Genomic DNA, 23,299 nt, shown 5'->3' on the forward strand with positions numbered 1-23,299 from the left:
GCTTAATTTATTATAGACAAATGATTGTTGAAGCGACAGGAGAGCACTTTTAAATTTCATTGTACTTGTGTGACAATGATAATAAAGAACTTCTATTCTATTCTATTCTATTCTATTCTATTCTATTCTATTCTATTCTATTCTATTCTATTCTATTCTATTTTATTCTATTCCATTCTATTCTATTCTATTATTCTATTGTATTTTATTCTATTATTCTATTATATTTTATTCTATTCTATTATTCTATTCTATTATTCTATTATATTTTATTCTATTATTCTATTCTATTATTCTATTATATTTTATTCTATTATTCTATTATATTATTCTATTATAATTTAATCTATTATTCTATTATATTATTCTATTATATTTTATTCTATTATTCTATTATATTATATTATTCTATTATATTTTATTCTATTATTCTATTCTATTCTATTATTCTATTATATTTTATTCTATTATTCTATTATATTCTATTCTATTCCATTCTATTCTATTCTATTCTATTATTCTATTATATTTTATTATATTATTCTATTCTATTCTATTATTCTATTATATTTTATTCTATTATTCTATTCTATTCTATTCTATTCTATTCTATTATTCTATTATATTTTATTCTATTATTCTATTATATTCTATTATTCTATTATATTTTATTCTATTATTCTATTCTATTCTATTATTCTATTATATTTTATTCTATTATTCTATTCTATTCTATTATTCTATTATATTTTATTCTATTATTCTATTATTCTATTATATTTTATTCTATTATTCTATTCTATTATTCTATTATATTTTATTCTATTATTCTATTCTATTATTCTATTATAATTTAATCTATTATTCTATTATATTATTCTATTATATTTTATTCTATTATTCTATTATATTATATTATTCTATTATATTTTATTCTATTATTCTATTCTATTCTATTATTCTATTATATTTTATTCTATTATTCTATTATATTCTATTATTCTATTATATTTTATTCTATTATTCTATTATATTCTATTATTCTATTATATTTTATTCTATTATTCTATTCTATTCTATTCTATTCTATTCCATTCTATTCTATTATTCTATTATATTTTATTCTATTATTCTATTCTATTCTATTCTATTCTATTCTATTCTATTCTATTCTATTATTCTATTCTATTCTATTCTATTATTCTATTATATTTTATTCTATTATTCTATTCTATTCTATTATTCTATTATATTTTATTCTATTATTCTATTCTATTCTATTCTATTATTCTATTATATTTTATTCTATTATATTCTATTATATTTTATTCTATTATTCTATTATATTCTATTATTCTATTATATTTTATTCTATTATTCTATTCTATTCTATTCTATTCTATTCTATTCTATTCTATTCTATTCTAATCCATTCTATTCTATTCTATTCTATTCTATTCTATTCTATTCTATTATTCTATTATATTTTATTCTATTATTCTATTTTATTCTATTATTCTATTATATTTTATTCTATTATTCTATTCCATTCTATTCTATTCTATTCTATTCTATTTTATTCAATTACATTCTATTCTATTCTATTATTCTATTCTATTCTATTCTATTCTATTCTATTCTATTCTGTTCTATTCTATTCTATTCTATTCTATTATTCTAATCTATCCTATTGGGTTACAGACAGATGTGGCTGAAATAACACAGTTTATTGGTAAAAAAAAAAAAAAAAAGAAGCTAAAATGCAAAATATATATTATAAATAGGCGGCAACACCAAAGCTTCAAAACTGCCAATTTATTAAATGAAATAGGCTGATACAAGGCATGTAACTTTTCAAGAACAGTGGCTCTACGTCAGACACAAGCTAAAAATGCAAATAATATCTAGAGGTTTGTTTACACAATATTATGATTTGATTTTTAAAAAGTACAACTTTAAACATTAAAAGAAAACAACATTTGAACAGATAATATTTTAAATAAATAAAATTATATACAGTTGAAGTCAGAATTATCAGCCCTCCTGAATTATTAGCCACACTGTTCATTTTTTCCCTAATTCCTGTTTAACGGAGAGCAGATTTTTTCAACACATTTCTTAACATGATAGTTTTAATAACTCTTTTCTAATAACTGATTTATTTTATCTTTGCCATGATGACAGTACATAATATTTTACTAGATATTTATCAAGACACTTCCGTTTAGCTTGAAGTGACATTTAAATGCTTAACTAGGTTAATTAGGTTGACTAAGCAGGTTAGGGTAATTAGGCAAGTTATTGTATAATGATAGTTTGTTCTGTAGACTATTAAAAAAGGGGCTAATCATTTTGACCTTAAAATGGTTTTTAAAAAACTAAAAACTGCTTTTATTTTAGCCAAAATAAAACAAATAAGACTTTCTCCAGAAGAAAAAATATTATCAGAGATACTGTAAAAATTGCCTTGCTTTGTTAAACATCATTTGGGAAAATATTTAAAAAAGAAAAAAAATCAAAGGGGGCTAATAATTCTGACTTCAACTGTATATATTTTATATCCATAATTATTAAATAAATTTTAAGCTAAACGACTGTCTATTACTAGTGGTTATATTATTTTAATTAATTCATAATGACAGCAGATATTCAGTAGTATCCAACAAATAACACTTTGTTTAGCACCAAACAATAAAAGAAGACATGCAAAAATACACAACTGAGATTTATTTACTTTATCAATGAAGGTTTTGATCAATTAATCCACACATTTAAAAAAGAGAATCCATGGGTTTATAAAAGTGTTGATGTAGGCATAATTTGTCATGCTCTTTACAAAGCTCCGAAAGGCTTTTCAGAATACAAATTGAGATATTAGTTCCTTGTGAAACGCTACTGTTATCCCTCTACTGCTGAAAACAGCACAACTGTCAAAGATCCTCTCCAGCCTTTACACAAGGGAGTCGAGAAGCAGAGGAAATGAGAGAGAGAGAGAGAGAGACAGACAGATAGGATTAACATCGACTGAAGCTCTTCCGGATCATTCCTTTCATGCCAAACCTTTTCAAAATGTGACTACAGCAGGACGAGACTGCACTCGTTCTCCACAAAGATGAGCCACAGTTAAAATGACAACCAACTAAAAAAAATAAATAAAATAACAACTATAAATTCCCTGCAACAGCTCTGTTTCCATATTGAAGTAATGATTAGCCCTCCTGTGAATTGTTAATTCTTCTCTTCTCAAATATTTCCCAAATGATGTTTAACATTTTCAAGTATATATTTTTTTCTTCTGGAAAAAGCCTTATTACTTTCAGTTTTTCTGAAACAAATGCAGTTTTTGCTTAAATTTTCTTAACCAGTTAAACTCTGCTGTTATTTTGGGATGTCCACCTGGATTTTGACCACCCAAATTTAAAAGCTTCCTAAATCCACATGCAGAGGTGTAAATGCAAAAATTTGGCATCATTTAAAAAAAAAAAAAAAAAAAACACTTTGAATTTTCATATAACACTATTGAAAGTGTTTAAAATAACTGTACATGTTGACTGTGTTTTAATAAACACCTAAAAATTTTGCTTGCTATAAATAATTTTGGTGGTTCCTGCACATGTCTGTAATCATAGGAAAAAAGAAAAATGTCTCTACCATAATCTATGCAAAAGTTATTGTACTCCAACTGATGAGAGGTGCTGTACAAGCCACAGGGATCGATCGTTGTTTTCATATTTCACTATTCTTTTGTTTGATCAAACATAATTCACTGTGTTTGGACCACGTCAGACATATTAAAGGATTACTTACGCACATCACCTCAAAAACAGAGGAGAATGGCCCTGAAGCGCACAGCATAAGGTAAGAGATGACAGCTGTCTGTGCCATCTGGGGCTGCTTATTGATCATAAATGTATTGTTTTCACTTCTGCGCCATGGAAACAGCGCGATTCATTCAACAACTGTTTGATATGTCAATATAATTCAGTAAAAAGAATGCTAGAACCGTATGAGCACCGGCAAGAGCTTTCATTTGAGCTACAACTTGTACATGTGTCATATGAAAAATATGAAAATGAACCAATGTAAAATACCCAGCTCAGGTATGCAAAATACTGTGTATTTAAGTGTAAATAACTTTTTTACAGTAGAATAAAAAACCAAAGTGATGCATATGTGCATAAAATATAGATTCTACACTTTCAAAAGAAACCCCTTAAGGGGGTCTGGTGCAATGCTAGCCCTTTAAATCTTAAAGCGAAAGTCGATGACGTCACGGACTCGGTACTGGGTTCGCGGAGTTTAACTTGGTTTTAAACAACGCCCACGGCAAGGGCTTTGAGTCTACGCATAGGCCGCGCCATAGAATATGCGTGTGCTTGACACAGAAGTATATCAGCCTTTAGGGAATTTAGCTAATTCTCATATATACATATATAAAATAGGAAGATAATGCATTTAAATTTAAACTAGGTATTGCAAGAAATCCCAAAAAAACTCAATTTTATATATTTTTTAACATTTCACTTGATTTTTAAATGAAAATATGATGAAAACGTTCTTAAATGAATTGGTTAAATTAGTTTAGGAAGTTTGTACTGACTAACTGTCACAAGTCTGGTGTGTCTGTGTTGTGTTCATGTAGTTGTTGTGTCATGTGATGTCCCTTGTGCTTCTGATTATGTCACGTTTTTCTTTTGATCTGTTTTCCCGCCGTTTGTTAATGTTCCACCTGTGTCACACACCAGTATGCATCCCGATCAATCATGTCCTCTGTATTTATACCCTCGAGTTTGTTTAGTTCTTAGTCAGGTATTGTATTGTCACATCTACTTGTCCTGCCAGTGTTTTGATGTTCCAGTGCCTCTAGTAAGTGGCTTTTTGTAAATAAATGTGTTTTTTTTTGTTTTGTTTTTTTGATAATTCCAGAGATCTGTGCATTTGTGAGTGAGCCTACCTGTGACTAGTGGTGGGCAAAGCGAGGCTTCATGAAACCCTGAAACAGTTGAAGCAAATGTGTTGAAGCTTCGAAACCCCACTCTACGGTGACACCTAGTGGTCATTTTTTAATGTATTGCACTGAAACAGCTTCAGCAAAGAACGGTTGAGCAAATTGAGGTGTTAAACCCTATTGAACCTTCAAGGGATTTAGTGGAGCGGTTATTTTTCTGACTACCATGCGGGGAAAGTGGGTTCGAATACAGGCTGATACAGCTATTTTAAAATGCTTTAAAACCAGTTGGTAATGCTTTGTTCTTGTATTGTTGTGTTTCAACATTGGTCTGACATCCAAATAAACACTTTGTGAAGAAATTTGTCTTGTTTTGGTCATAAAACAGGGTTGTTGCTAGATCAAACACAGTTGTGGGCAGAGGTTAACAAGAATTATTCGTATTATTCATTAAATTTCCCATTTATTGTATTTTATTAACGTCTAACCAAACCCTAAACCCAACCATCACAGTACTGTAAAAATATTGTTTTACAGTGTTACAAAAATGATGCTAAATTGATGGCATATGCACAGATATATCCTATCTAGACTACACCATAAAACAGAAACATGATTAAAATACATAAAACCATATTTTCGGAATATGGTCGGAATTCAAACCCAAAAGTCATTTGAAGCACAGTAACAGCGTGCACACACACAGTCTAGGCCATATGAGACAGAGTTTTATTATTCTGACCCTGGAAGTTAAATGCAAATTCGCCAGGTCTCGAAATGCTTGTAAACTGATCGGTGCTTTGAATCGCTTTAGTCACGTGACTAGGTGGTTTGAAACACTTTAATCACGTGACTTGGATGTTTCGGATCATGCTTCGGTGCAGTGTTTCGAAAAACTTGCGCTTCGGGATCTTGACACTGCTTCAAAACGTCCGTTTCATGTCAGCCATCCCTACCTTTGACACTAAATATAAATGCACAAATGGATTATTGCATAGCATCCTATAGCAAATTTTATTTAAAAGAGAGATCTGTGTGGGGTGAACCAATTTACGATGAACACTGTATATTATGCAATTATATGAAACCATTTACAAGGCTCGAAACTGCGACCATTTTGGTCGCATATGCTCCCGAAATTTAAGCTATGCGACCTCATAATATATATTGGGAGGATTCGTGCGACTGCATATAATGGTTGTAGTGCGACCTGTTTTGGTTTTTTCTAAAAACGTGGTAAATTCGGTCTTCCCTGCCACTATATTGGTTCATATTAGCTGTCAATCACTCAAGACTTTTGTGACCGCGGGGAATGCAAACGGCTGAAGAGTGAAAAGTACACTGAATCTCGATGAGTTGCATGCACTGCGTGTTCAGCCAACACAATCTCACGGCAATTCGTAACATTTTCATACGTTTCCTCGTGAGATCAGGCTGCAACAGCGCAAATGTCCGCTAAAACACCATCGCCAAAGAAGCTTGCCTTTACTGAGTTTAAACTGATGCGGGTTATAACAAAGAACAGTATTGCACCGGTGGTCATCGAGAAAATCCTGCTCTGCCTCCCTCATAAATTGGGCCGGCTGACTCGCATGCTTTTCCGCAAACACAGAAAGATGTAATTCAGCGCGTGACGAGGCTGAGCATTAAAACGACACAAATAGAAATCAAAACTTTTATAAGTGAGATTTATCTTCCTTTCTTTAGTCCGTTCTTTCTTAAGATGTATATTATTTTTCTATTTAATTACTGATGACTGCTTTGCAGCTTTCAGCATTGAATTGAATGATTTATTATATTATTTTGTTTGTTTTGTAGCAGAAATATTATTTATTAAATTGACATGCATATAAAAACAATAGTACAAAAGAAATTCTTACTACAATGCTTCATTTGTGTTTGATGCAAACCATCAATATATTTTTCATAAAGTAACAGTAGGACTTTACATTAGAGACCTGCGCGGGACTAAATTTTGAATCCCGCTCCCGCCCACACCCGCCAGGTTTTAGCCTGAACCCGACCGCTCTCGCTTATATTAAGAATTTATTGTCCCGCTGCCCGACCCGCCCCGTTTTCTGCCCGCCGCGCCCGATCCCGCTAAAGAGCGGGGGAGAACAAAAACGAAAATCCCCCAGCTATACAGTCCAGACAGCCAAGCTGTCTGTATAAACACACACACAAGCACCAAGCACACACACAGGCGTTTGCTGTTATATCAACTCAAAGGCTTGTAATACCATGTATCAAGTACCAATGTAATACCAAAAGGTTTTATATAAAGGTATATAAATACTGAGTCGCGCCAGCTCCGGGCCGCAGCGCACATTACTCTCGGGCCGATTCCGGCGCGGATGCGGCAGCATCGGCTCGCTTATGGCCGCCGCATCTGGCCCGATTGATTCAGTGAGTCCACAAGCATCCGGAGTCCGGCAGCCGGAGCCGGGCTGAGTGGTAAGTCTCTGGCAGGCGAGAATCTAGCCGGAACTGGCCCGAGTGTATTTTGCTATCTGGGAAAGCTCTCTCTCTCTCTCTCTCTCTCTCTCATTCGCGCGCGCGCACTAACATACACACACACAAGCACCAAGCACACACACAGGCAAAGCTCTCTCTCTCTCTCTCTCTCTCTCTCTCTCTCATTCGCATAGCAATATCCGCGATATTGCTAGACAGCCCGCTCCCGTCCCAAATTAAACCAGTTACCGACCGCTCCCGCGATTTATTCGGAAATTTATTCCCGCGCCGCAGAAATCTGGTCGGGTCCTGCGGCGCCCGCGGGAATGCAGACCTCTACTTCACATAGCAGATAACATACATTAAAGCACATTCAAGGCAGCATGATGATGAGAAATATAATTCATTATTAGTATTATTGTCATCATCATCATCATCATCATTAATATTTTATAATTATTCAACATTCATTCTGGAATTATTGCACAAATATTAAGTTATCACAGCATTAGTTAGATAGTTGTTTCTGGGTTTTGTTACTCCCCTGCAATTGATGTTGTTTTCAAATACAATAAATCCCTTAATATACAACTTATCAAATATATCATTCATTTTTGGTGGGTGCTCCTAAATTTTTTCTGCTGCTCCTAAATATTTCAAATTAGGAGCACCGGTGCTACCAAGTAAGAAAGTTAATTTCGAGCCCTGATTTATTATGCATTTATATATTGAAGTATGATATTTACTAATAGAATAAGCCATATTTGTGATCTGAGTCTTTTATACTGCTAAGCTAATCAATCAGATAAAATACCAGACTTTAAACCAGACCAACTATAGAAAAATGTATTCCTAACATAAACCAAACGATTATATTGCAATACATAATTGCCATGATATAAAATGATTGAGGCTGAGATTTAAGACTTTAACTAACACCTCAATTAACCCGTTTCATTACATTGAAATGTCTACACTGATGCCTAGCTCATGAAGTAATCTACTAAATGACTTGCACAGTAATTAACACATGCAGTGTTAAGATCGAGAACACTGCATGCATGACAATAAGGAGATCTGCTTTAATATTACGAGAAGGAGAGCAACTTCACATGACCTATATGATATTAAAGCAACCTGGTCATGCGTTAACATTGGGTTACAAGCTGTTGTTGCACCGAACAGCAATATATGCAATAACAACATTGATCAATAAACAATTAGAATTAATAATATTCATTCACTGAGGTTGATGAAGAACATAATTACATTCAAAATCTTATTTATATCAGCCATCATGTGACTGGCAGAGACGCTGAGGCCAAAACATTCATAGAACTGAATCAAACATATTTGTTTTAAAGGGGAGGTTCACACTAAAACTGAAAATACGGTCACCATTTATTTCATTAACTTGGCATAAACCTGTTGTCCAAATAGACAATATATTGAAGAGCTAATTAAACATCAATGCTGCAGACAACATAGGTGTTCAGTCTTGTGGAGGAAGAGAAGAAAAAGAGTCTTGATTCTCATTTCGAGGTATAAACTGTCCATGTTTCAGTACCAAACCTTCAATCCCGCTCACTTCCTGTCAAAACACACAAGCAGGAAGAGGATTTCCTACTCGATCGAGAAGCGTGAGGTGATTTTCTTAAGGAAAGGAAATCGGGTGGAAGGGTTTGTGGTCTAGAAACAATGGTAATTGTGGAAGGAGTGTGAGGTCAATGCAACGCTACGTAGAGGAGGAAGTGTGTTTTCCCTTCTTCCAGAAGTAGAGCAACTGCATTCTGATGTCTGATTACAGCAACAAGAACACATCAAAACTGTGGCACGCACATGAATTATTCATGTTTTCTGTATAAATAATGAGTAGATAAAACACTGAGTGGGAGTGTTTTGAATCTCTGCTTATTCAAATAATGTATTACTGTAAATGTGCCAAAAAACAAAACAGAAAAGTAAAATAAACAAGCACCCAATGAAAATTGATTACTGCCTAAAAAAGCATGTTACAATTATAGGAATAATAATAATAATAATAATAATAATAATAATAATAATAATAATAATAATAATAATAATCATAATAATAATAATAATAATAACAACAACAACAATAAAAAGTATTTATTATTATTCTTATTATTATTATTATTGATAATAATTTGATCAATAAGTTTTGTTAATAAACAATAATAATAATAATAACGACAACAACAACAACATTTATTATAATTTATTTTATCAATAATTTGTGTTAATAAATAAACAAGTACCCAATTCAAATAAATAACTGCCAATAAAAGTAAGTCAACATTACAGAAATTATAATAATAATAATATTTTAACAATTTATAAAAAATAATCAATTTCTGGCCATTGGATATTAGGCATATATATATATATATATATATATATATATATATATATATATATATATATATATATATATATATATATATATATATATATATAGCGATAGTAATTTTAGAAGCATTACATTGCTTTGTAAGGGCGACGCGGTGTTGCAGTAGGTAGTGCTGTTGCCTCACAGCAAGGAGGTTGCTGGTTCGAGCCCCGACTGGGTCAGTTGGCCAAAGACATGCAGAACAGGTGAATTGGGTAGGCTAAATTGTCCGTAGTGTATATGTGTGAATGAGAGTGTATGGGTGTTTTCTAGAAATGGGTTGCAGCTTCAAGGACATGCGCTGTGTAAAACATATGCTGGATAAGTTTGTGGTTTGTTCCCATGTGGCGACCCCAGATTATGACAGGTTCTAAGCTGAAATGAAAATAAATAAATTACATTGCTTTGTAAATATAATGCAGTATGATCTTCTTCTGCATCCCTAATCCTACCCAACACCTAAACCTAACTTCTACCTTACTATTAATACACAGCTAATTAGTAGTTAATTATTATGCTAGTAGTGTTAGTTAATGGTTTATTAATACCGTGAATTGTGACGTAAACTAAAGTGTTACCTAATGCCGAGTTCAGACTGCATGATTTTAGCCCTGATTTTGACTCGCTGACAGGTTTTGAAAAGTCGCCAAATGCCTGAAATCACAGGCAAATCGGTGCTCGTGCAATTGAGTGACAAGTATTGAACTATTAAAGACGCGATCTGAGAGAATCGCCGATGAGTCGCCGATGCCTGTGAGATATTTGGCGTGCTAAATATCTGGAGCTGTCTGCAATTCAAATCATGGCGTGTAATATGAGTTTTGACTAAAAATAACATCGGCGATCGCCTACAGCCAATGAGAGAGCAGCAATTACTTGTGTTTGTGTGTGTGTGTGTGTGTGTGTGTGTACCTGCAGGTCAGCGGGAGGTTGAGGGAAAGGTTAAAAGCGTTTATTTTAAGTTTATTTGGACCCAAGAAATGGAGGAAAAAGGTAATTTGTTGAAATATTTTAGTTTTTAACTATTTAAAATATTTGCCTTAGAAATGTTGGTAAATTAAATAAAGTAGTTAAATAACAAAAAAAATCCTAATATTCCTAAATGGACTGTTTAAACCTGTTCAATAATTATTGATATTGATTATATGAAACATGATATTATGATAATTTTTTTTCAGTATCGACCAGCCCTAGCCTGAATCTGATTAGAGTAAATTGGAATTCATGTGATGTTTTCCTGCCTACATATACATGGGCCATATGTGATCTGTGCCACATGGGAGAAAGAAATTGGAATTGGGTCATTTGAACCATGCAGATGAAATCTGTTTTTGCAGTCTACTCTAGTCTAAACGGGGCAAAGTTTACACTGTTTTCTGTGGCGAAAGACTGTGCAAAAGTTAATGCATAAACCTGAAAGATCACTGGATGGGACTTTACAGCACACCGATGAACTGTCAACCTCTATTACCATGTGAGTATGCAACAAAACTGCTGAAGACTGAATATTAGGAGAGCAAGAAAAGACAACAGGATCAAAAGACAGAGAGCACTGCAAGGTACACTGGTCCTGGCTGATAGGCGTCCATCTGGACCCGACGGCCCGCTGTTATCATCTCAAACGGCCGTAACCATCAGCTCTATCATAACTGTCATAACAGCTCTGACGGAGCCTGTGTCACAACTGTCAACCGGCATTTATGATAATGGCCAGTTTAGCAGGACACAAACACAAATCATCTTCATTCCACACTATTATTCTGATGAAAATCACTGGACATTTCTAGATAAACTGAGAATTATACTTGATGTTTAAAATACAACTCTGAAAAAATAATTAAACAAATAACATGCAGTCTGTGTAAAATGATTTGTTATATGTGTATTTACAGTATGCTGTGGAGTAAGAACAATTTCAGGCTGTACTGTATATTTCATTCATTTACTTTCCTTCGGCTTAGTCCCTTCATTAATCAGCGGTCGCCACAGCGGAATGAACCGCCAACTTATCCAGTATACGTTTTCCTGCTGCAACCCAGTACTAAGAAACATACATACAAATTGGTCTCACACACACACACAGACAGACAGACAGACAGACAGACAAACAGACAGACACACAAACAGACAGACAGACAGACAGACAGACAGACAGACAGACAGACACACACACACACACACAAACACACACATTACAGCCAATTTAGTTTATTCAGTTCACCTACAGCACCTATGTTTGGACTGTGGGGGAAACCAGAGCACCTGGAGGAAACCCACACCAACACGAGGAGAACATGCAAACTCCAGCTACCGTGTTGCCCTTGACTGTATGTATATGTGTGTGTGTGTGTGTGTGTGTGTGTGTGTGTGTGTGTGTGTGTATATATATATATATATATATATATATATATATATATATACACATATACATATACATATATACACACACACACAGACACACACACACACACAGACACACACAGTTAAGGTCTGAATTTTTGGCCCCCTTTTTAACAGAGAGCAGATTTCTTCAACACATTTCTAATCACAATAGTTTTAATAACTCATTTCTAATAACTGATTTATTTTATCTTTGCCATGATGACAGTAAATAATATTTTACTAGATATTTTTCAAGACACTTCTATACAGCTTAAAGTGACATTAAAAGGCTTAACTGGGTAAATTAGGTTAACTAGGCAGGTTCGGGTAATTAAGCAAGTTATTGTATACCGATGGTTTGTTCTGTAGACCAGGGGTTCCCAAACTTTTCAGCCCACGAACCCCAAAATGACAATGCCAGTGACTCGCGACCCCCAATATCCTCTGAGGTGGTTATAAATACAGAAACCTTGCATGTAAGGGCGCAACTTGTTTTATTTCTGAATGCATGTGAGTGCTGTAAATGGGCCAGAAAGTTTAATATACTGTAATTCATCAAAATGCAATAGAACTAAAAGCTACTACAGTAACTATATAGTATATAGTAACTATAAACAACTATTTTTTCTCTTCAGTAATTTATGGATAAAGTATGGTCCTTCTTATGGTTTATTAAAAAATATATAGATTTTTGAAAATCACCAGGCGACCCCGCTTTATTGTCCCGCGACCCCCACTTTAAGAACCACAGCTGTAGACTATCAAATAGCTTAAAGCAACTAATTATTTTGTCCTTAAATTGTTTTATTAAAAAATAAAAACTGCTTATATTCTAACCAAAATAAAACAAATGAGACTTTCTCCAGAAGAAAATAACATTATCAGACATAAACATTTCCTTGCTCTGTTAAACATCATTTGGGAAATAATTAAAAAAGAAAAAAAAAATCAAAGGGGGCTAATAATTCTGACTTCAACTGTATATATATATATATATATATATATATATATATATATATATATATATATACATACATACATACATACATATATACATATATATATATATATATATATATATATATATATATATATATATATATATATATATACATATATATATATTACTAGATAATTCTGCCTTTTTGAATGAATCACTAAAAAGTTTGATTCAATGACTCATGCTTGAAGAATTCAGTTTTCATTACTGAATAAATCAGCATTTTTTTAATAAACCACTGAAAAGATTGATTGAATGACTCACCCATGAAGACTTCATTGTTCAATCAGCATTTTTGAATGTATCACTAGAATAAATGATTCAGTGACTCACTTAAAGACTTTTTATAACTAAATTAATCAGCATTTAAAAATGTATCACTTAATTTATGTGAAGCTGCTTTAACACAATCTACATTGTAAAAGTGCTATACAAATAAAGCGGAACTGAATTGAATTGAAATTGAAAAGACTGATTCAATGACTCACCCTTAAACACTTTATTGTTCAATCAGCATTTTTAAATGAATCACTGGAAAAGATTGATTCAATGACTCACCCTTAAAATGTAAGTTTTCATTACTGGATACATCTGCAATTTTTTTAATAAATCATTAAATATACTCAATGACTCACCCATGAAGACTTTATTGTTCAATCAGCATTTTTAAATGAATCACTGGAAAAGATTGATTCAATGACTCACCCTTAAAATGTAAGTTTTCATTACTGGATACATCTGCAATTTTTTTAATAAATCATTAAATATACTCAATGACTCACCCATGAAGACTTTATTATTCAATCAGCATTTTTAAATGAATCACTGGAATGAATGATTTAGTGACTCACTCAAATACTTTTTATTACTAGATTAATCAGCATTTAAAAATTAATCACTGGAAAAGATTGATTCAGTAACTCACCCATAAAGAATTATTTTTTATTACAAAATAATTCTGCCTTTTTGGATGAATCACTAAAAAGATTGATTGAATGACTCATGCTTGACGAATTCAGTTTTCATTACTGGATAAATCAACATTTTTGAATGAATCACAGAACAGATTGATTCAATGAATCACCCATGAAGACTTCATTGTTCAATCAGCATTTTTGAATGAATCACTGGAAAGAATGATTCAATGACTCACTCAAAGACTTTTTATTACTAGATTAATCAGCATTGTAAAATGAATCACTGAAAATATTGATTCAATGACTCATCCTTGAAAACATCATTTTTCATTACTGGATAAATCTGCTTTTCTTTTTTAAATGAATCATTAAATATATTCAATGACTCACCCATGAAGACTTCAGTTTTCATTACTAGATGAAGCAGCATTTTTGAATGAATCACTGGAATGAATGATTCAGTGACTCACTCAAAGACTTCACTCGTTTCAGTACTGGAAAATCTGTATCTTTAAATGAATCATTGGAATGAATGATTCAGTGACTCACTCGTCTCAGTACTGGATAAATCAGTATTTTTGAACAAATGATTCACTCCATGTGTAGCACTAAAAGATGAATATAAAGTCACTTTAAAAGGGGATTTTTTGAGTTCATATGCAAACTAGAAACCTTCAATCCAATGCTTCTGTGATAGTTAAACTGCTCATAACACATAACAATACTGTTTGGCTGAAAAAAAAAAGACTGAAGCCATTTCCTACACGGAAAATGTGACAGTTTTAATGTTTACTGTGGTGATACTTTTCAAGTTGAACTTTTATTTAAGCCAAAAATCCTGTGGGTGTTTGAATCTTTTAACAATCAATCATACAGCTCCAATGTTTAGTGATATTTCTCTACAACAATACACAAATGACAGTATAAAACCTCAGGGATCATAGCAGATATGACCCGTGCAGCATATTCTGAGGTAATCCGACAGCTGTGTGTGTTTATAGTGTTATAAATCGAGTTAAGCGCAGTTCTTTTGTGCCTCAGATCTGCCGTATATACACTGCAGCAGAGCCATCACTGAGGACAGCTCTAAAAATAGACCCACTCTTCACAAGAACACCTGACAAGACTCCCGCTCTCACTCTTTTCCACACACACACACACACACACAATCACACTTTCTGTATCCCAATCGCTTCGCTTCACTCCTCGCTGAATCTAATTACTGCAAAGCAAGTATCAGCCCAGCGGCGGCAAAGATGAACCATCAGCACTTCTCATCATGCCTAGAGCATCAAGTAACATGCTAAAACACACACACACACACACACATATAAACACATTAACACACCAATACCTTACATGCACCCTTGAATGTGTTGGCGAGAAAAAAATAGTACAGCGGAATTAAGCCTGAACCCTAAACTGATGTGGTTGATTTATGTTGTAAATCAGTGGTTCAGATAGAGAATGTCTGCTTTGGGAAAATAAATGTGGCAAAAATGAATAAACCAGGGCTAAATCTAATCCTTTTTTCCCTTCAAAAATACAAAATATAAAAACGATTACAATTCTTGCTTGAATACTAAAGCTAAGTGATCACTTCTTGTTGAAAATATCAAGCAGTTAGCACTACAGCCAGTCTCCCATCAAGCGTCTTTCTTTCTCAGCCTTGCACATGCTGGTGAGTTGGTCACACCCACTTATTTACATTTTGCACGTATACACGAATAAACAAATATTTTACGGTACATATTTCATTCCACAGTAACCATATATACACTCATATCACCCAGCCTTAGCTGACATTATCCTAAAATTTTAATTAATAATACAACTTAAGAAAAATAAGGCAAAAATAGTTTTTTTTCCAAATATTAGTGTGCAAATGTGATAGTAATTGAGCAATTCCAGCATTAAGGATGTGATGTCTGCATAAGTTCACAGTCAATGCATATGTTTAAGCTGTATTTGAATATCCGCTTATATGAATTAATAATAATAATAATCACATATATAAGGGATCAGAAAAATATCAATCTGTAAATGTGTTTTATATTTTAAATGAGGGAAATAAACATGTTATATGAGACAAAACAAGTTTACAGAATGACACATACTTGTAATAATTTTGATCATTAAAACGCACAAAATTAAAGAAATAATACTCAGCAAAATTATAAAAGTTGTATCTTCATATAGAGAGAGAGAATTCTATAAAACAAACATTTATTTTATTTTATTTATTTTTTTGTGTTGATGATGAAAAAGCTCGAATGTGACAGATGTGAAATTGGCTCTTGTGGGAATTTTTTAATTAATTAAAATTGTTTGAAAATGTTGAGAGATGTATTTTACAAATAAAATAAGACAAAAAATAAGACAAAAAAAAAGTAAGTAAAATAAGACGCTTTTTTGTGAAAACCTTTTTTCCATGGCAAGGTTGACATTTGCATGGAATTGCTCAATTTATAGCACAAGTTAACAAAGTTTTATCTGAGAACTCAATATCAATATTGTTTTGTTGTTGTGATTTCTTCTTATTATTTAATTTCTGACAATGATAATGGTTTCCAAGTCAGAGCAGAACATTTGTGCATGATAGTGCTACACTGCAGTGTTTCCCACCTATTTTTATTTTTTATTAAAGAGGTAGATAAAACACAATAACATACAAAGAGATGAATAATACAAATAAATAAATAAAAAGTGCACAGAAATACACAAAAAGACAAACAAACGCAAGGGTAACAAAAATAAAACTGATGAAATAAAGTTACAACTTAAAGAGACACAAAGGAAGAATATAAAGATACAGTTTTAGTTGCTTTTGGATGAAGAGAATGCTGGATAATTTTCAAGTATTAGTCTTGGTGGATGTTGAACAGATCAAAATCTAAATTTTTGTTTGTGAATATGAAACTTGGCTAATAGAATACACAAATTAACTATATACACTTTCCAAGTTTTCTTTAGGGTCATCAAACAATCCAAAAAATATCATTTTAAAAGAAAAGGAAAAGTCACTCATAATATAAGACTGATTAAAGATCAACAAATCTGACCAGAATCTCTCAGTGAAGGAGCACTGCCAGAACAAATGAATATAGTCCGCCTCTGAAGAGTGACAGAATGAGCAGTTCCCACCTGATTTAATGCTTTAAGAACAACGAGTCAATGATTCAATGATTCACTCAAAGACAATCGCTTGCTTTCTAAATGAATCCACATCTTTAAATGAATCGTTTAAAATCAACGATTCAATGACTCTTCAAGTGGTGTTTTTACTGCCATTTTTAAATCCAGGACAGACAAAAACCAACCAAGACCAGCACAAAAGCACACTCAGCACACAATAAATCATTATTGACAAAAGTAAAACCCTTTTTCCTGTCAATATCACACAATTCAAAACACTGCAGGACCAAACGCTCATTCGCCAGCATAAACAGCACACATCCACACAAATAAGCCACACTGCTACATTCATAAGGTCACAAACTCTCATATATAACATACACACACATTAAAATAGTATCTAAGCATAGACAGAGAAGCAGAAAGAATGAATAAATACGATACCTGAGCTTTAACACATTCCTGCGGAGGAGCCAGAGTGAGGAGAGAAGCAGAAAGAGCAGAGTTAATACCGGCTCCACAAACCCTGTTAAGCACTTTGCAAGTCATACTACGGGAAGAAGAGAGGGACAAATCCTTTATAAAATCTCAGACATCAAAAAAAAAAAAAAACAGAACAGGACAGAGCGCGCACACACACACACAGAGCTGAGAAACATGAGGCGGATGCTGAAATAAAAAGCCACAAAGCTAAAATGAAAGCGAGCTGGGACTGTCAGGTGAACAGAGAGCTGCTGAATTATGGGAGGTCAGTAGCTTATTGAACGACTGAAATGCAATGATTATCAAGGAAAGAGCTGGTGAACGAGGGTCTTGTGATTATTGAAGTACGGCTCAGTCCCGGAGCGGGAAAAAAAAAAGGAGGGAGACAAATTTATAGACAAAAATGGCAGCCAGTGTAAGGGAAAGACAAGGAAGGCAGTGTTAGCTGGACTCAACTCACTATTGACACACAAACAAACTTCATGTAAAGATCCACTGAAATGGCTTGATGACAGGAGTTTTCTTTCCTACTGAAAGAGGAAATTTGTGCTGGACACACAGAATGACCTTATTATGAAAAATAAAAATGACGAATAAGCTTTAGTTAACGTCTTTAAGCATGTGTGCTATACTACTGTAGAGGAGAAAGGGAATGACAGTAAATATTAGACTGTGGATATACATGATCTCAAAGCTGAACTACAAACCAAACATGTTTAATTGTACTTCATGGGTTGATTAAAATAAACCTCTAGTGAATTTCCAACTAAACTAAGTTTTTATTTCTTTTATTTTACCAGAAAAAGCTCTTGAGATTTGTAACCTCTTTTTTCAAGAGTGTCCTGGATGAACAATGAAAAACAAACAATGTCATAAACAAGATATCGAAATAAATCCACAATTAAATGAGCACACCATACAATTGTACCAGCAAATCACAACCAGGCTCCAAATAAATATGCAGGCGACGCAGTGGCACAGTAGCTAGTGCTGTCGCCTCACAGCAAGAAGGTCGCCGGGTCGCTGGTACGAACCTCGGCTGAGTTGGCATTTCTGTGTGGAGTTTGCATGTTCTCCCTGCCTTCGTGTGGGTTTCCTCCGGGTGCTCCGGTTTCCCCCACAGTCTAAAGACATGCGGTACAGGTGAATTGAGTAGGCTAAATTGTCCGTAGTGTATGAGTGTGTGTGTGAAAGTGTGAGTGTGGATGTTTCCCAGAAATGGGTTGCGGCTGGAAGGGCATCCGCTGCGTAAAAACTTGCTGTATAAGTTGACGGTTAATTCTGCTGTGGCGACCCCGGATAATTAAGGGACTAAGCCGACAAAAAACTGAATGAATAAATATGTATCTAATAAAGAAGCGTTTCTCAACCACGTTCCAGGAGGCCCTACAACACTGCATGTTTTGGATGTCTCCTTTGTCACACCTATTACAGGTCTTTCAGTCTCTGCTAATGAGCTGATGATCTGAATCAGGTGTGCTTTGTTAAAGAGACATGGAAAATTTGCAGAGCTGGAGGTCCTCCAGGAACATGGTTGAGAAACACTGTTATAAACAATCATATGATTATATAATAAATATAAATAATATTTGGCTGAAAGAGTTGTGAGTTTTAATGATTGTATGGTATGGACTGTTGCCAATTAAAGAAAAGCAAAAACTGTGTCGAGTAGTAAAAATTGCCAGTGCAATTGTAGGTAAACCGCAAACACATTCATTCATTCATTTTCTTGCCGGCTTAGTCCCTTTATTAATCCAGGGTCGCCACAGTGGAATGAACCGCCAACTTATCCAGCAAGTTTTTACACAGCAGATGCCCTTCCAGCCGAAACCCATCTCTGGGAAACATTCACACTCACATTCACACCCACACTCATACACTACTGTCAATTTAGCCTACCCAATTCACCTGTACCGCATGTCATTGGACTGTGGGGGAAACCAGAGCACCCGGAGGAAACCCACGCGAAGGCAGGGAGAACATGCAAACTCCACACAGAAATGCCAACTGAGCCGAACTTCAAACCAGCGACCCAGTGACCTTCTTGCTGTGAGGCGACAGCACTACCTACTGCGCCACTGCCTCGCCAACACAACTAAATGAAATATATTTAATAAGAATTAAACAAAGCACATGTGAATATTGAAGTTTGTTCCCAACCTCAAGTAAAGAAAATGTGTATCAAATAGAGTTGGGTCAATAGACGATGCCATCGTCCATCGCTAAGCTAAGCTGGCATTGCGATCCTCCGCCCCCGCCCCATTTCGCAAACCCGCTTGCAAAAAATACACACTTTTACACTAATACTTCTGGCATTTTAGATTGAAAACGTCCACACTGGCATTTCATCTAGCATTTCTGAACAGCCCTTACTATACGAGTATCACTTGCTGAAAACGCACATCACGTGACCACACACACACATTGTCATGCGTTTGTCTGAGCTCCTGCTCAGCAGATGCTTTGAGAAGTGCACGTCGGACTGTTTATAAAGGATGTACCGCAGGATGGCGTCTCAATATAGTTGTTATAAATGATATTTAATTAATCTTGTCTCTATTTAACGACTCTTCGTTCTTTTGAATCTATCAGGTAAAGTGTCACAGTGTCAATACACTGCTTCAATCTTTTGCTTTCACACTTGTACTTAGTAATTTTAGTGGAAACCTCGGATGCTGTTGGTTTGTTCCTGTTAGTTGTGCACCTTTTTTTACCAACCAAGTTTGTGGACTCCATCATAATGACACAGATCACTCCACCTATTCATGCCAGAGTCCTGCAGAAAAGTGATCGACAGGTGGTCATTTGTATGTAACTTATCTTCACTTATTTATGGTTTGGTTATGGGTAAAACAAAGACCATGCAGGTCAGGTAGTTGAAACGAAGGCTACAAATAATTAATTTGTTACGAATTAATTCATTATTCATGAATAATTCATTCACTGACACCAGTAATAATGATCCCATCGTCCATCACCATGTTTCACATTAGACATTGTACAATGCCAAATTGGTCGACATCGCCTAACCCTACTATCAAATGTCCTTTGTGCCAACTGCCATTAAAATTTTAAATACTGGGTTTTATTGAGTTTTTACTGTGATTTATAAGATTAATGTATTTGAGTTGCTGATGAAACCAAAGATAAATTTCCACTTGTGGACAAGAAAGTAAAGTAAAATACAGTAAAGTAAAATACAATAAAGTAAAATACAGTACAGTGCAGTAAAGTAAAATACGGTAAAGTAAAATGTAAAGTAAGTAAAGTATATAATCTTAAATAAAATAATTAGAAATAAAACAATAAAATGAACAAGCAATGAAATAATATGAAAATCATGTTTATTTTTTGTGTTTTTGTACAGTATATCCATAAAATAAGAGAAGTGAGTGAACTCTACCTCAATCATTCGTCTTCAAGCTACTCTGAATAATTCTGATGCCTCCAAACACAGAACAACAAACCTAAATTACATCTAGGGCAGAGGGAGAGAGAGAGAGAATCTGTCGAGTTCAACTGGGAAAGAAGAATTATTTCACTCAGATTCCAGAAATTGAATCAAATGATTGCTGTCAGCAAGTCTCTGTGAGGTTATTGAGATACTCCAGACTAATGCATGATGTCATGTTTCTGAAGGTCCAAGATGCTTCAACTATAGGGATGGACAAAAATATCGATTCTTCAATGAATCATTTAAAAAAAAAAAAAAAAAAAAACTATTCAATTCAGTAGATTCTTAAAAGCTGAACAACTTAGTTTGCTGATGTTTTCTCTTCCTCAACAGGTCATCAGTGTGTGTGTGTTTACTGTAGGCAGGATGACATATTGCCATCAGAGACAGCAGAGTAATATTCAACTGAATCGAATCGAGAATGTGCAAGCGAATCTTGTGCATCAAAATCGAACCACAACATTTGGATCAATACCTAGTCGTATTTGTTGGACGAGACTCCTAAGCGGTTTGCTATAGAGCTCTATCTTGCATAGCTAAATATATCTTGTCCAGCATTGCCAAACTCTCAATGGTGGACGTTGCATTGCTGCTATTAATGTTGACTGACATGCAAACCTACAATACATCAGCATCCCAAAACAGCAAATAACATCTTTGGTGTGAATTAGACCGTTTTTTTCATGAGAAGTTCAAATGTGAGGGTAGCATGGTGGTGAAATAGTTGTTAGCACTGTCGCCTCACAGCAAAAAGGTTGCAGGTTCGAGTTATGGTTGGCCCGTGTTGATGTGGGTTTCCTCCGAGTGCTCCGGTTTCCCCCACAGTCCAAACACATGCGCTATAGGTGAATTACATGAACTAATTTTGCCGTAGTGTATAAGTGTGTGTGTTTGTGTGTGTGTGTGTAAGCTGAAATAGTTGGCGGTTCATTCCGCTGTGGCGACCCCTGAAAAATAAGGGACTAAGCCGAAGGAAAATGAATGAATAAAAGTTCAAATTCACGTATGAATATGAAAAATGTATGCAATTATTGATGCTACTTAACACTTTTCCTGGTTCAAAGCAAGTGTTTGGCTTTTAAAAGACAAATATATGATGTGAAACTAAGCTCTGGCTCTGAACCAGCACTCAAAATGAGTAAAGAACTCCAAGATTAGCCGAAACGCCTTCAGCTTAACATCCAGTTCTCTTGAAGCCACCACTGTGAACTTCCTCAAGTCTGCTGCCACCGAGCTCAACAACAAAAACATGGTCCAAATCTCTTCTCACGGAACGTAACAACAAAAAGGGAGCGGTTTGTGGAAAACCGTGCAGCTGAGGAGGTACAATGGTGGGAAATTAACGTTGGTGTCCCGTTGTAATGCATCTCGGGGGAAAAAACATTTAGCTCAATGATGCTTGACGTATTTTGCACCACCAAACAAAACAAGAATTTCCAAACAAGCCAACACTGGCTTGAGTCCCGAGGGAATGCGAGGAATGCTGGGAATGAGCTGCAGTAGTTTTAGGGTGAGAAAAATCAGGAATGTGTCTACGTGAGGGTCCAGCTTTGAACCTCCAAGAAACATCTGTGGAAAAACTCACGCCCAGAAATGTGATGAAAGCAGAGTCTAGCTGTCAAATCTGCTGGAGATTTAGTGGAGTAAAATACAACTCTGTTTGTTCTGCTCTCAAGCTATCAGAGGACCAGCACATGGAGAACGCGCCTGGTTCTTCTGAAGCTGATGTTAAGCATGCCAACCATTCTTTAAAATCAGCACAAAAATCAAAAGTGATATGAATAACTTTTACATCCATGTGAATGATTCTTTAGAGTGTTATTGCAAAGAAACAAACTAATTAAACAGAATTTTTTTTTTGCATTTTATGCATATCAAAATAAAACAAAATGCATCTTTTAAAATATTTAATAATTTAATAATTACAAAATTAATAAAACATAAAAATAAGCAAGTATTTGTTATATAAAAATAAATATGTTAATATTGAAACATTCAACATTTGCTCACATTATCAAACTAAATAAAATGACCTGTTTAATTTTCTATACCCATGTTTCTTGCTACTACTGCAAATGATTCATTCATTCATATTATTTCTAAAGATAAATTAATT

At 34.1% G+C, this 23,299-nt stretch overlaps 1 protein-coding gene across 44 annotated transcripts in view; it reads right to left on the reverse strand.

Annotated features, from left to right (window-relative positions):
• Positions 1–23,299, reverse strand: part of rapgef2b (Rap guanine nucleotide exchange factor 2b) — a 252,942-nt gene that overhangs the window by 109,795 nt on the left and 119,848 nt on the right. For 13 of the 44 annotated variants that reach the window (XM_068213414.1, XM_073922247.1, XM_068213410.1 and 10 more), the window contains one exon: positions 17,691–17,708. The exons of the other annotated variants lie outside the window; for them this stretch is intronic. In XM_068213414.1, coding sequence (XP_068069515.1) covers positions 17,691–17,708 — 18 coding nt within the window. The remainder of the gene's footprint in view (positions 1–17,690; positions 17,709–23,299) is intronic. 44 annotated transcript variants of the gene reach the window in all.

This window comes from Danio rerio, chromosome 14 (assembly GCF_049306965.1).
Source record: "Danio rerio strain Tuebingen ecotype United States chromosome 14, GRCz12tu, whole genome shotgun sequence".
Classification (NCBI taxonomy): domain Eukaryota; kingdom Metazoa; phylum Chordata; class Actinopteri; order Cypriniformes; family Danionidae; genus Danio; species Danio rerio.